The sequence below is a fragment of the Miscanthus floridulus genome, chromosome 12, assembly GCF_019320115.1.
Source record: "Miscanthus floridulus cultivar M001 chromosome 12, ASM1932011v1, whole genome shotgun sequence".
NCBI classification, from domain to species: domain Eukaryota; kingdom Viridiplantae; phylum Streptophyta; class Magnoliopsida; order Poales; family Poaceae; genus Miscanthus; species Miscanthus floridulus.
The window spans coordinates 31,209,755-31,223,832 of record NC_089591.1 but is presented as its reverse complement, the minus strand read 5'-3'; the positions used below and the strand labels follow the sequence as shown (position 1 = coordinate 31,223,832).

At 47.8% G+C, this 14,078-nt stretch overlaps 1 protein-coding gene across 3 annotated transcripts in view; it reads left to right on the top strand.

Annotated features, from left to right (window-relative positions):
* Positions 1-14,078, top strand: part of LOC136496396 (dynamin-related protein 3A-like) — a 29,611-nt gene that overhangs the window by 3,185 nt on the left and 12,348 nt on the right. For all 3 annotated transcript variants that reach the window (XM_066492061.1, XM_066492058.1, XM_066492059.1), the window contains exons 7-9: positions 398-511; positions 949-997; positions 1,645-1,751. In XM_066492061.1, the coding sequence (XP_066348158.1) occupies positions 398-511; positions 949-997; positions 1,645-1,751 (270 nt within the window). The remainder of the gene's footprint in view (positions 1-397; positions 512-948; positions 998-1,644; positions 1,752-14,078) is intronic.

The window sequence follows — 14,078 nt, the reverse complement described above, 5'->3', positions numbered from 1 at the left end:
TTCAGGTTTCCTGGAAAAGTTGTTGCAATCTTTGATATGATGAAGAATGAATCAATCTCAACTAGTTCAGGATAATGACTCGAAGTTAAATTCTCATGCCTCATGCTTTAATTGAAATGAGCAATGCTATATGCCATAGTCAGGAACACAGTAAAATACAGTAAAAGTATTGAAGCTTAGATTATAATTAGCACAAAATGCTTAATGAATTTATTATGATGCTTTATATTTTTACTTCAAGAGTTTGGTACTGCAACTTGACCGACTGTGGTTATTCTGTATGTAGCCACCTTTGTATACACTTGTGAAGTTGTGATGTTTCTACAAATAATATTAGTATGTTTCTAATGATTTTATCTGTTCAACTGATTATGATTTATCATGGTCCTTTTTGTAGATTCTACTAAAGCACATCACAAATATGCTTCCAGGCTTGAAAACTCGCATAAATGCTCAGTTGGTAGCAGTTGCGAAGGAACATGCTGCCTATGGTGATACTGTAGAATCAGCGGTAATTACATTGATAGATGCCTCCATACTTCAAAAACTGTAAGGCATGCATCATGATGGATTATCATGGAGCACTAGAGATACACTCTCTCCATTCCAAATTATAGTTCACTTTGGTTTTGTCCTATGTCAAACTTCTCTAACATTGACCAAGTTTACACAAAAATGCACCAACATCTACAACATCAAATTAGTTTCATCAAATTCTCCACGAGATATGGTTTTATTGTGCATTTATTTGCACTTGTAGATGTTAATATATTTCTTGATGACAACAAAAGGACATTAAAAGTGTAGTTGATAACATCAAGTTAGAATATTTTCTTGACGTGGTTTTATGATATTTTTTCAGCACATATGTGGAAACCTTCGAAATTTACTGTACTTACATTATTACCCTTTTAATCTTAGATTTTTTTTTTATCTTGGTGGACGCAGGCTGGTCAGGGAGTCCAACTGTTGAATATATTGAGAAAATATTGTGAAGGTGAAGAATAATTTGTTCTGCCTTAAAACCTTAATGACAACATTTTGTATTTCTATTATGATGGTTGCAATTTGTGCTCGCATTCATTATTTAAAGATTTTAAAATTGGTCTTACTTCTGGTTGCAACAACTAAAATCATATGTGTGTGTTTTTAAGAAAACAGGAATAGTTTACTTGTTCTTACTGTGTAACTCTTTAGATTGCATTACATTGAAATTTGATGCTTATCTTATAAGGCCATTTCTCATGCAAGATGATGTCTTCTCTCTATCTTTCGGTTTAAATTCTCTCAAAACTATATTAGGGTGTGTTTGGTTGAGCTGTGGCTGTGGGCTGTGAGCTGTAGAAAAGCTGAAAGTTGTTTGGTTAAACAAGTATAAAATATACCTTCTATCTTTATCTCTCTTGAAACAACTATGGAAGAGCTTTTTATTCCACCAATTTTGAAAAGCAGAAAGCCAAAAGCCAAAAGCATGGTCAAACCAGCTTTCAAAACTGTACTCCGGAAAAGCAGTTGCTTCTGAAAAAGCCACCTGAAAAAGCAGCCCCTTTGGTTGGGCTTTTGGCTTTTGGGGCCAAAAGCCAAAGCCAAAAGCCCAACCAAACGGACCCTTATTCTAACATTTTATTGTTTTCCTACTTTCAGCTTTTTCTTCAATGGTGGAGGGGAAAAATAGGGTATCTACAGATAAACTTTCGGGTGGAGCAAGGATTCACTACATTTTTCAGTCAATATTTGTCAAGAGTCTGGAGGTTTGTGAAAGAAACAGCTTTAAATATTTAGCTAGCAGGCATGTGAATGTAAGGATGACTCACTAGTCACCAAGACCATGGGGATAAGAATTCTATAACGACGAGTGAGAAATGGACATTGAAGTAGTATACTATTTTTTTGAATAACACAAAACCACCATGGATGGCGATGTTTATCCATTCTTATTTTGGTTAATAATGCATTATTTCCTTTTTAATGTTAATATAGATTAAGGGCTTTACAACTTTACATTATAGGCAATATAGTTCTAATGAGATGTCCCCCTCTTGATACCTGCCATAGCTATTGAGAAAGTTTCCTGCCGTAGGGTTAGACACTTAGACTTGAACCTTGGATTTTCTTTCTCGCGGGTGGAACTAGAAGCCAGCGCCGCGCCGTCTTCCTCCTCCGCTTTCCCTGGTTGTCGCCGGAGCGCGCCACCGGTGCGCAGGCTCACAAGGAAGGCGGCAACGGGGCCTTTTCTCCCCTCTTCCTCGTGCTTATCGGCGCCGTCGAGCTCTTGTCTGCCATGGTGCTGTAAGAGCTGCTCCTTCTAGCGGCTGACCTCCGAGCTCTGGATCCCGGCCGACAATCCTCGGGCTAGACTTGCGCCGGTGAGACCTATGGTGGCTGAACGGCGGTGGAGCGACTGTGTCCCCCCTCTCCCTCTCATGCCGCCATGCTCAGCTCTAGTTTTAGGCGGTGAAGGGCAGATCTACCGCGGGCGGCGTCCCTTGTGTCGCCGGTTTCACCTATGAGCACTGCCAGGTGGTTCTAGCGACTCGGTCAGCTTCGGGTTGGCAGTAGTGTGAGGCTCATGGCGGGCGTGCGATAGCGAGGTGGTGTGTGTGTATGTGTGTGTTGGGGGGGGAGGGGGGGGGGGCGGTGGCTGATGCTGCTCTTGGGGGTGGGTTCTTTGATGGATAAGTCTCATGTGTGGCTGGTCTTTGTGGGGCTATGCTGCCCACATGGTCCTTGTGGCTGTTTTTCTGTTTTTAGGACATCATCTTAGACTAGAGGACAGCATCTTAGAGGACAGCATCTTAGACTACAGGACAGCATCTTAGCTAGGACAGCCTATTAGCATCTTAGACTAGCATCTTAGACTAGCATCTTGGCATATGCTTGGCTGGCTAGCAGCCTATAAATATGTAACCCCAACCCCTCAGGTTGGTATGGCATTTGTGTGAGCTTGTGTGAGAAATAGACAAGAAAAAATTGCCCCAACTCCTAGTGTCATCCTCTCTCGATGAGAGTAAGAATTCTCCTACTACCAAGAGTGAGAATTCAGCGACTAACAACTGGTATCAGAGCCGTATTATCCTGTAGCCTGAGCATTTCTTGCTCATCTTCTCTCCCAACCCCACAACAGCCCCAGCTGTTGGCAGCAGCAGCTTCTCCGGCCGCTCCTGTTCACTCCTCTCCCAGCTCGTCTGAAGCAGCCCTCTCCCCATGCAACAGTCCCCCGGTAGCGCGTCATGTCCGCAGAGCAGTCTCAGCGCTCGGTCGCCTCGAGCACTCGGCGTCGGCAGGAGGCCGAACTTGCCGCGGCAGAGGAACGCGAGCGAGCGGCGGCAGAGACTGCTGCGGCGGCGGCAAGGGCGTCGAGGCTGGCAGCGGCGGAGCTGGCAGCAGCCAGAGCGGAGGCGGAGGCAGCGGCGGCGGCGAATGCAGCGCGTGCGGCGGCGGCGGAGGTCGAGGCTCTGCGTGGCAGCATCGGCAGCTCCATCTCCGCTGACGACACCGCCGACGCAGACCTCGAGCTGCTAGAGAGGGAGGCAGCGCGAGCGCGGGCGGCGCAGTGGGCAGCCGCGCACGCCCACGAGCGTGGCGGCAGCCCAGACAGGCGCGGACGCGCTGGCGGCGCTCCTGGAGGAGGCGCGCACGGCGGTGGCGCTCCTGGGGCAGCCGCGCACGCCCACGAGCGCGGCGGCAGCCCAGACAGGCGCGGACGCGCCGGCGGCGCTCCTGGAGGAGGCGCGCACGGCGGCGGTGCTCCTGGAGGAGGCGCGCACGGCAACGGTGGCGGACGGGTCGATGGAGAGCGCGGCCTTCACAGGCAGCGTGGTTCTCTCTCCCCGGATCGGTACCGACGGGTCGATGGAGAGCGCGGCCTTCACAGGCAGCGTGGCTCTCTCTCCCCGGATCGGTACCGTGGTTACCACGGGCTCCAGGCTGTTGTCAGGGACGTCGGTCCCGGCGGTGGGTGGCCTACCCTCACCAAGACCAACTACGTCGAGTGGGCTGCGGTGATGAGGGTAAAGCTCCAGGTGCGGCACATGTGGGAGGCAGTCCGATACGGCGATGTCGACTACGACCTAGATCGATGGGCGCTGGATGCCCTCATCGCTGCAGTCCCGCCCGAGATGCAGTTCTCGCTTACCAACAAGCAGACTGCCAAGGAGGCTTGGGACGCCATCGCTGCGGCACGCATCGGCAGCGACCGCGCCCGCAAGTCCACACTGCAGGCACTTCGCAAGGAGTGGGAGAACCTGGCCTTCAAGCCAGGTGAGAACGTTGATGACTTTGCTCTCCGTCTCAACACTCTGTTGCAGAAGATGGTGCAGTTCGGCGACGACACCTACGGCGAGGAGAGAGCTGTCGAAAAGCTCTTCCGCTGCGTCCCCAAGAAGTACAAGCAGATGGCTCGCTCGATCGAGTCCCTGCTGGATCTCTCCACGATGTCGATCGAGGAGGCGATAGGTCGCCTCAAGGTCGTCGACAGCGATGAGCCACAGTCCCTCTCGGGGCCCATCACCACTGGCGGGAAGCTCCTTCTCACTCGGGAGCAGTGGCTTGCCAGCCAAGGTGACCGGAAGAAGGGGGAGCCTTCTTCCGCGACAGGCGGCCGCAAGCGTGGCAAGCCACGCAAGGCGCGCAGAGACGCCCAGGCCGGGGCGCGAGGACGTGCCGAGGGTGATGCCCGCGGAGGCGCCCAGGGCGGCGCCGCCGGCAGGCACAAGCCGGCACGGGACGACGCCTACCGCAACTGCGGCCAGCTCGGCCATTGGGCCAAGGACTGCCGACAGCCACGACGCGGCCAGGCCCACGTCGCACAGGCGGAGGAGGAGGAGCCAGCTCTGTTCATGGCACATGCAAGCATTGAGCTACCTCCAGCGGCACCGGCCGCAGCGGCTCTCCACCTCGATGAGCCAAAAGCACACGCCCTCCTCGGCGACAGCTCCGGCAACGACAAGACTGACCGGTGGTGTCTCGACACCGGCGCCACCCATCACATGACCGGTCGACGGGAGTTCTTCACCGAGCTTGACTCTAGCGTCCGAGGCTCCGTCAAGTTTGGGGATGCCTCCGGCGTGGAGATCAAGGGCGTCGGCTCCGTCATCTTCACCACCGTGTTTGGTGAGCACAGGCTGCTCACCGGAGTCTACTACATCCCCGCGTTGAAGAACTCCATCATCAGCTTGGGACAGCTGGATGAGAACGGTTCGCGCGTGGTGGTTGAGGATGGAGTCATGAGGATTTGGGATCGTCGTCGTCGCCTTCTTGCCAAGGTATCCAGAAGCGCAAATCGACTCTACGTCCTTAACGTGCAGGTGGCACAACCCCTCTGTCTCGCTGCTCGTCAGGACGACGAGGCGTGGCAGTGGCACGAGCGTTTCGGGCACCTTCACTTTGAGGCCCTGAAGCGGCTCAGTGCCACGGAGATGGTGCGAGGCCTGCCGTGCCTCGACCATGTGGAGCAGCTCTGCGACGTCTGCGTGTTGACGAAGCAGAGGCGACTCCCCTTTCCACAGCGAGCTAGCTTTCGAGCCAAGGAGAGGCTCGAGCTTGTGCACGGGGACTTGTGTGGCCCGGTGACACCGGCCACACCGGGAGGACGACGCTACTTCCTGCTGCTCGTCGACGACCTCTCCCGCTACATGTGGGTGATGCTCCTCGGCAGCAAGGGAGAGGCTGCGGACGCCATCAGGCGCGCGCAGGCTGCTGCGGAGGCGGAGTGCGGCCGCAAGCTACGCGTGCTGCGCACCGACAACGGCGGCGAATTCACGGCGGCTGAATTCGCGTTGTACTGCGCTGACGAGGGCATTCAGCGCCACTACTCCGCGCCGTACAGCCCGCAGCAGAACGGCGTCGTCGAGCGGCGCAACCAGACGGTTGTGGGGATGGCTCGGGCCCTCCTCAAGCAGAGGGGGATGCCGGCTGTCTTCTGGGGAGAGGCGGTGGTGACGGCCGTCTACATCCTCAACCGCTCGCCTACCAAGGCGCTCGACGGCAGGACGCCGTACGAGGCTTGGCATGGGCGCAAGCCGGCGGTCTCCCACTTGCGGGTCTTTGGCTGCCTCGCGTTTGCCAAGGAGCTTGGCCACATCAGCAAGCTCGACGACAGGAGCACTCCGGGAGTGTTCATCGGCTACGCGGAGGGCTCGAAGGCCTACCGCATCCTCGACCCGAAGACACAGCGTGTGCGCACGGCGCGCGACATTGTGTTCGACGAAGGGCGAGGATGGGCGTGGGACAACGCGGTGGACGACGGCTCGGCTCCAACGTACGACGACTTCTCTGTCGAGTACGTCCACTTCGAGGGAGCTGGGGGAGTAGGCGGCTCTTCTTCGGCGAGCGCGTCTACCCCAGTCCCCGAGTCTCCACCGACCCCGGCGCCTGCTACTCCGACAGCACCACGCTCTCCAGCCAGGACCTCGGCTGCGATGAGTTCTTCGCCGGCTCCACCACAGCCGGCAACGCCACGCACTCCAGCACCGACAGGCACCACTCCGGGCACGTCTACTCCACCACCAGCTCGTGTCGAGCACGGCCCGGTTGAGCTCGCTACTCCGCTCTCTCACGACGAGGAGCGCGTCGACGCGTACCACGACGGCGAGCCGTTGCGGTACCGTACGATGGAGAACCTTCTCGGCGACCAGCCGGTGCCAGGACCGGTGCCTCACGACCTGCAGGCGCAGTTGCACCTTGCGTGTGACGACGGCGAGCCTCGGTCGTTTGCAGAGGCCGAGAGACACGCGGCATGGCGCGCCGCGATGCAGTTGGAGATGGATGCGGTTGAGAAGAACCGCACCTGGGAGCTTGCTGACCTTCCTCGTGGTCATCGCGCGATCACCCTTAAGTGGGTGTACAAGCTGAAGAGGGATGAAGCCGGTGCCATCGTCAAGCACAAGGCTCGCTTGGTGGCACGAGGTTTCGTGCAGCAGGAGGGGGTCGACTTCGACGACGCCTTTGCTCCCGTGGCACGGATGGAGTCCGTGCGACTCCTTGCGCTAGCTGCCCAGGAGGGCTGGCGTGTTCATCACATGGACGTCAAGTCGGCGTTCCTTAACGGCGACATGAAGGAGGAGGTCTACGTGCACCAGCCGCCGGGATTTGCGATCCCCGGCAAGGAGGGCAAGGTGCTCCGCCTGCGCAAGGCCCTCTATGGCTTGCGGCAGGCACCGAGGGCGTGGAATGCCAAGCTGGATTCCACGCTAAAGGGGATGGGCTTTGAGCAAAGCCCGCACGAGGCGGCCATCTACCGACGGGGCAATGGAGGAAATGCCCTGCTGGTGGGTGTCTACGTCGACGACTTGGTGATCACCGGCACCAAGGATGCGGAGGTGGCGGCATTTAAGGAAGAGATGAAGGCCACCTTCCAGATGAGTGACCTGGGGCCTCTCTCCTTCTACCTGGGAATCGAGGTGCACCAGGATGACTCTGGGATCACGCTTCGACAGACCGCCTACGCCAAGCGCGTCGTTGAGCTAGCTGGGCTCACCGACTGCAACCCAGCTCTCACTCCAATGGAGGAGAGGCTGAAGCTGAGCCGCGACAGCACGACGGAGGAGGTGGACGCTACGCAGTACCGGCGTCTTGTGGGGAGCCTTCGCTACCTCGCCCACTGAAAGGACCTAGGATGTCGCCTAGAGGGGGGGTGAATAGGCGTTTCTGAAAAATCAACACCTTTAAAAGCGGAAACGATTAGTAATAGGAGTTTCCAAAATGGAAACTCCAAACCAGAGTAATACAACCCCTCACAAGTTAGCCACAAAGTGTATAAAAGATACTAGATAAACTTAGGGAGCCAAACAGCGGCAACCAAAGAGTTGAATCAAAATGCACTAGTCTGTTAATGTCGGAAGTCCCGACGTTTGGGTCAGAACTTCCGACGTGTCAGAAGTCCCGACGATTGGGTCAGAACTTCCGACGTGTCAGAAGTCCCAACAGTTTGAGTCAGAACTTCCAACGCAAACTGTCAGCACTTCCGACCCCTGCGGGAAATGAACTACAAGTGCTAAAATGAACTTTGCGATGCCGATAACTTACAAACCCACTTCCTAGTGGTAAGGTAAGGTGTTGGGTCACTCTCTTGACGTCGATAAGCCACCAATCCGTAGATCGAGTCCCAAACCCTAAGAAATAGCTAGAGAGAGGGAGACAACCAAATACAAGTAATTTCGAGCAAATCACAACAACAACAAGCACGCGGGAGACAAGAATTTATCCCGAGGTTCGGTAGCCCCACAAAGGAGTTCCTACGTCCTCGTTGTTGAGGTGACCACTTAGGTCGGAGTCTCTTCCACCTCCTTGCCTCACTCAAGGATACCACAAAGGTCACTTGAGTTTCTTCACTAGAAAACAAGGGTAATACAAACTTCCCAAGGCTCTTCCACAAGATGGAAGCTCTTGGGCGACGCCTAGCCGGCTAGGGGAAAATCCCCAAGAGTAACAAATGCAAATCAAACCGGCTTGACGAAGAAATCAAGTGCTCAAGCTTGCTCCAAGTGTTTTTCTCACTCAATCCACTCTCCAATCACTCAAACCCTTTGGGAATCGAAGTTGGAAGTAAGGGAGTGAAGAGAGGGGAGCCTAGAATGCTTGGGGGCTGTTTGGCCGAGTGTTTGTCGCAATGAAAATGAGTGGACAACGGTTAGTAGTGAGGAGAGGGGTATTTATACCCCAAGTGAAAATCGAACCGTTCAGATCTACGTCGGAAGTTCCGACGCAGATCCCGGGACTTCCGACGTATGAAGAAAACACTGTTCACAACAGGTCAGAAGTCCGTGTGTGCAAGTCAGTGTCGGAACTTCTGACAAACGTCGGGACTTCCGACGGTCATCACTTCCGACGTACGTCGGGACTTCCGACGGGCACAGTTAAACAAACAGCCAACACCGCTGAGGCCAGGACTTCTGACTGTCGGGACTTCCGACACACGTCGGGACTTCCGACTGTCGGGAGTTCCGACACACGTTGGGACTTCCGACGTCCACAGTCACCGCGCAGGCTGTGACTGAGAGTCAGCACTTCCGGCAAGAGTCATGACTTCCGACTGTCGGGAGTTCCGGCTTACGTCGGGACTTCCGACACCGACAGTCACAGAAAATTATTCTATGTGCTCGTGAAGTGCTAGAGTGTCTCATTATTGATTTAGTTATTATGCTTGAGCACTCTATCTTCCTCAGACCACCTAAACTTGCATCCCTCTTAATAGTACGGCATTCCTATTAACTCAAATTTAAAAGTATAAGGAAATTAAACCTTTTGAGTTGATCTCTTTGAACCGAAGCCGTGTTTTCCAATCTTCATCAAGTGAGGGTGCCAATCATGTTGATATTGATCTTTTCACTTGAGCATAGCCATCTTGAGCACGTGACTTGATTCCATTCATCAAATATGAATAACTCCAAATGCATCAAGTCACTTCCAACGCTTTGTCTAATATAGGTTTGATCCTCCACATCAATATGACTATCGCAGCTTGATTAGTACCTCAACTAAATGCAAGTACTTCCTTCTTCACCCTAGCTAGGTTCTTCGGCCGCCAAGCCGTCGCTTGCCCTTCACCCTTGCTTAGTACCTCAAAGCCTTTCCTTGCTATCTTCACCATCTCAAGCCATCAAGTCACATCTTGTGTTGAATCATCCATTCATTTGTATTGTTGTCTTTTTCTTTTCAATTTAGCAAGCTTCAAATATGAGACCATTCCATATGCAATCCCTCATGTCTCATTAATTAACTTTTATCGTGCTTGCTTTCACATAGATCATTGAAATCCCACAATAAATAAGCCTTCACATGAATTCCATTTGCATTGTTGTCTTATGCTTGAACTAGATTGTTTATACAACAATACATCATTTTTGGCTTTATACAATTTCATCAAGTATCTGTGAGATAATCAATTTCCTGTCTACACTTAGCAAACGGGTTAGTCCTTTAATCACGTTGTCATTCAATCATCCAAAACCCACTAAAGGGCTAGATGCACTTTCAATCTCCCCCTTTTTGGTGATTGATGACAACTTGATTAAAGCTTACAAAATGATATAAACATTTAAACTTTTGGGTTCAATGATTTATGAGAGGCTCCCCCTTAATATGTGCTTATGATTAGAATTCACAAACTGACCTCAAATGTCAATTGCACATATTAAAACAAATAGGAGACTCCCCCTAAATCATTGCATCCGTGGGGTGCATGTGTGTGTGACAAAGAGAAACTGTGATGCATATGACAAGATATATCATACAAGAATAAATATAAAGGCATCACATCAAATATTTTCATTCTAGCATGCATAGTCCTTATGAAAATAAATATGACACATGTAATTCACACATAGCACTCATTACAAATTTTCTCAGGTCCAGAAACCACTGATATATATAGATAAAGATCATGTCTCAAGAGATATATAGATAAAGCATAAGTAAGTCTCATCTCTCACATGATACAATCTATCTCAAATCCAAGATACATCAAAGAAGCTCAAAAACAAGAAACGACAGCCTGCAGTACATATCTTCAGGTACAAAGATAAGCAAATGAGACTATCCTGAAGCTTTAAGCATATCTCTCCCATATCTCTCCCCCTTAAGCTTTCATCTCTCTCTCCTCCTTAAGATTTAATCATATCTCTCCCCCTTTGTCATCTATCGCCAAAAAGGGTCACACAAAGCATAAAGGGTGTTTAAGGTACAAACTTTGTACTAATCTCTCCCTCTTTGTATTAACCTCTCCCCCTTTGTCATCTTAAAGAGGTTGTACTTGACACTTGTTTGCAATTTAAAATAGATCAAGTACATGGGTTTACTAGCTCATGAACAAACTCATACACTAACCACTAGATTATATAACCATTCAAGCAACAGTGGTAGTCTATGAATCTAAAAAATTTTCATTTGTAATGCATGATCCTATAAGCATGTACTATATGCACTAACCGCATACTAGTAAGGGATGAAAAATGATCATGCACAATACAATGATACCTTTGCTATATTGGAGAGGAAGATAGTCATATAGATTTCAATTCATTTCTCCAATAGCACCATGAAGTCCAATTATAAGCTTGGTGAAGACCAATAGATACCAATTCTTTAAATTCCTATTCTTCACCCTTATGAATTGAGAATCACTAATGATCAAGTGCACTCTTCTTGTTGTGGTTGGCTTGCTTCTTCTTTGATCATTGCTTGCTTGAGAGAACTAAAAGATGCACCACTTGTAATACCACTTGAAATTTCATGACTTGTTCTCTTTTGGGTGTTGCTTGCTTTCTAGACCAATCTCTTGATTTTCTTCAACCAAGTACCTCAAATATTCCTTTAGATTACCACTTCGATTTTAGCCATCCAAGCCTAGGGTGAAGTGACCTCTCTCCAAAGAACCATCCTTGATGCTCACTTGAAATAACTTGAAAGAAAATCACTTGATCCACTTGAAGGATTTTGTTTGATTGATCCATATTGTTGGACTTAATTTGATGAATAACTTTGAATCCTTCTTTAAGTCATTTTCTTTCTACTTGTTTAAGTTCTTTTCTTTCTATCAAAAGATCTCCAATTATCACTAGAACTTAAACTTCATCTTCATCTTGATCTTGGTCTTGATCTCTAGCTTGAGTACCAAATGTGTACCAGATACACTCTTCAAACAAATTGTCTTGTACTCATCATTTGTCATGCTTCTATCTCAAACCAAAACCAAAACATAGGTACCTCAATCACTTATAGATATGATTCTAATTTGAGGACCTTTGAATCTAAGTGACTTTTGATCAATCCAATAATTGTCACTTTCCTGGCAGATTCTGTACTCTTCAAAGAATAAATCATATCTCCCAAAGTACATATCCAAAAACCACAAAATTTGGTGAAGATGTGACACACTAAGCCTTCTAGTAGCTGTAAAAATTTTAGCTTCTTTTGACTTCTATATTGCTACTAGATTTCATATCTTTCCACACAGGCTACATGCTGAAAACTGCTGCACTATAGCTGACCAGATCTACTCCAAATCCGAAGTATCACTTATCCAAATCTCATGAAATTTGCACAGCAACTAATACCATAAGTGTAGAGCATGCAGACCAAATTTCAAGCCAATACAAATAGATTTGATTACTCAAACATGTCTATGATCACTGCTAGCTCAGATTTTCAATATTGGACAGATTTCAATAATTGAGCCTATTTTTCTCCAAATTGAACCAAACTTGAAATCAACTTGTTTGAATACTCTCACAAGACATATGTCCATTCAAACCACTTACTAGAAGAAATCTTATGAACATATTCAATCAAACCAACTTCAAACTTGATTACTTAAGCATTTAATCCATTCAAACATCTCATAGCAAGCAACATATGCATATATATCCAATTCAATTAACTCATATGCACCCAAATAAACTTTGATCAACAAGAGATATACCTTGATAGCTTATGATCATCTTTGCAAGCTTCAACTCCACTTATTTGCAGGCCTTCAAATATATCAATAAATTCCCACAACTTGAATATGACACTTGTATGTTGATAGCATATGGACTTCACTCAATTTTGACTTGGCATTGGGATAGAATTGCACTAGGTTTCAATACTTGACTCAACATAAGATGAACAATAATAATTCTATTGAATCAAGTCTCCAATGCCATGGTACCTACAAACGATCATCCACTTTTCGATGGTACCCCAAACTAGTTTGGGTCCTCTCATGTTAGACTGCAACATACTTAGGCATAGCCTTAGTATGAATAGCAGAATTTTTGCAATACTAACCAATAAGGTACAATAACAAACCTTCCTAGGCATAATATTTGCATCAATTGAAATAGGCTTAGGATTCTCACTTAGGGGACATAAATTAGCCAAGAATTGATTTTCTCTTTTTTGAATATTTGTCAAATTTATGTTTTTCAAAACTTGAGAGAGATTTTAGTGGGACATAGGGATATTTGTAGACTTGAGAGAACCATGTCACATGTGATTAGGCAAATAATCAACCAAGGGTAGCAACAATCACAATATGACATGACTAGGTCACAAAGACCCAAAAACCACATGATTTTCAAAAACCACACCACCTACACATGCTAGTTAGGGATTTTGTAAAACATCTATCCTATATCACACAAATGCACACACTAGCATATAAAGGGCCTTAGATGCACTTACAATGCACGTATGTAACTACATACCTTTGCCTTGAGCCCACAATATCACCATTGAGATAATACATGGCATGACAACATCATGTTGACCTCACTTGTCAAATAATCATACCATATATGAAATCAATTTTCATCTAAAGGACTACAAATAATGCTAGATAAATTTATTAGTCCACAATGGTGCAAAATAGAAACTGAGCTCCCCCTAAATAAGTACCACAAGTAATTTGAATGACTTTCAACAAGCACTTTATTCTTTTAAGAATTTGGGAGTCAATTTTCTATTTTGACCAACACAAAGTAATTTGCCATATTTAAATTTCGTTGAGACATACTCACAACCCACTTAGGTTTGATAGATCACAAGCTTCTGAGCAAATTAAGGATATATGAAATCATATGGATCAAACCTCAATTGCATCCCAATTAGTGCTCTGGTTCCTGCCATACCGGACACGTCCGGTAGACATACCGGACACGTCCGGTAGGTGCAGGACAGAAACAATTGAAGCGCTGCTTGTGATTCTTCGTTTTAGCTCTAGTACTTCTTGTATGCCTGCATCTGAACAAATGCATTGCTCTACTAGAGAGCCATTAAAAGCATCACATGGCAAACATGATAATTATTAAATGAAACTAATTAGCCACTTCCAATTATTTCACAAATATGCTTATTTGTGAGCCATTGAGCACTAAACACAAAGTGGCTATCCTATAAGGTTTTTTTTTTTTTTTTTTTTTTTTTTAGGTACTTGTTATTAATGGTAGAGATGAAGTAAATGATATGGTCATTGATTTATCTTCGGGTCAACCATATATGAGATTATGATAAGAATTGATTGATAGATTGAGTGAATATTGTCAAATTGTTTGCTCAACCACCCCGAAGCTTTCATCTCACCACCAAGTACCTACATT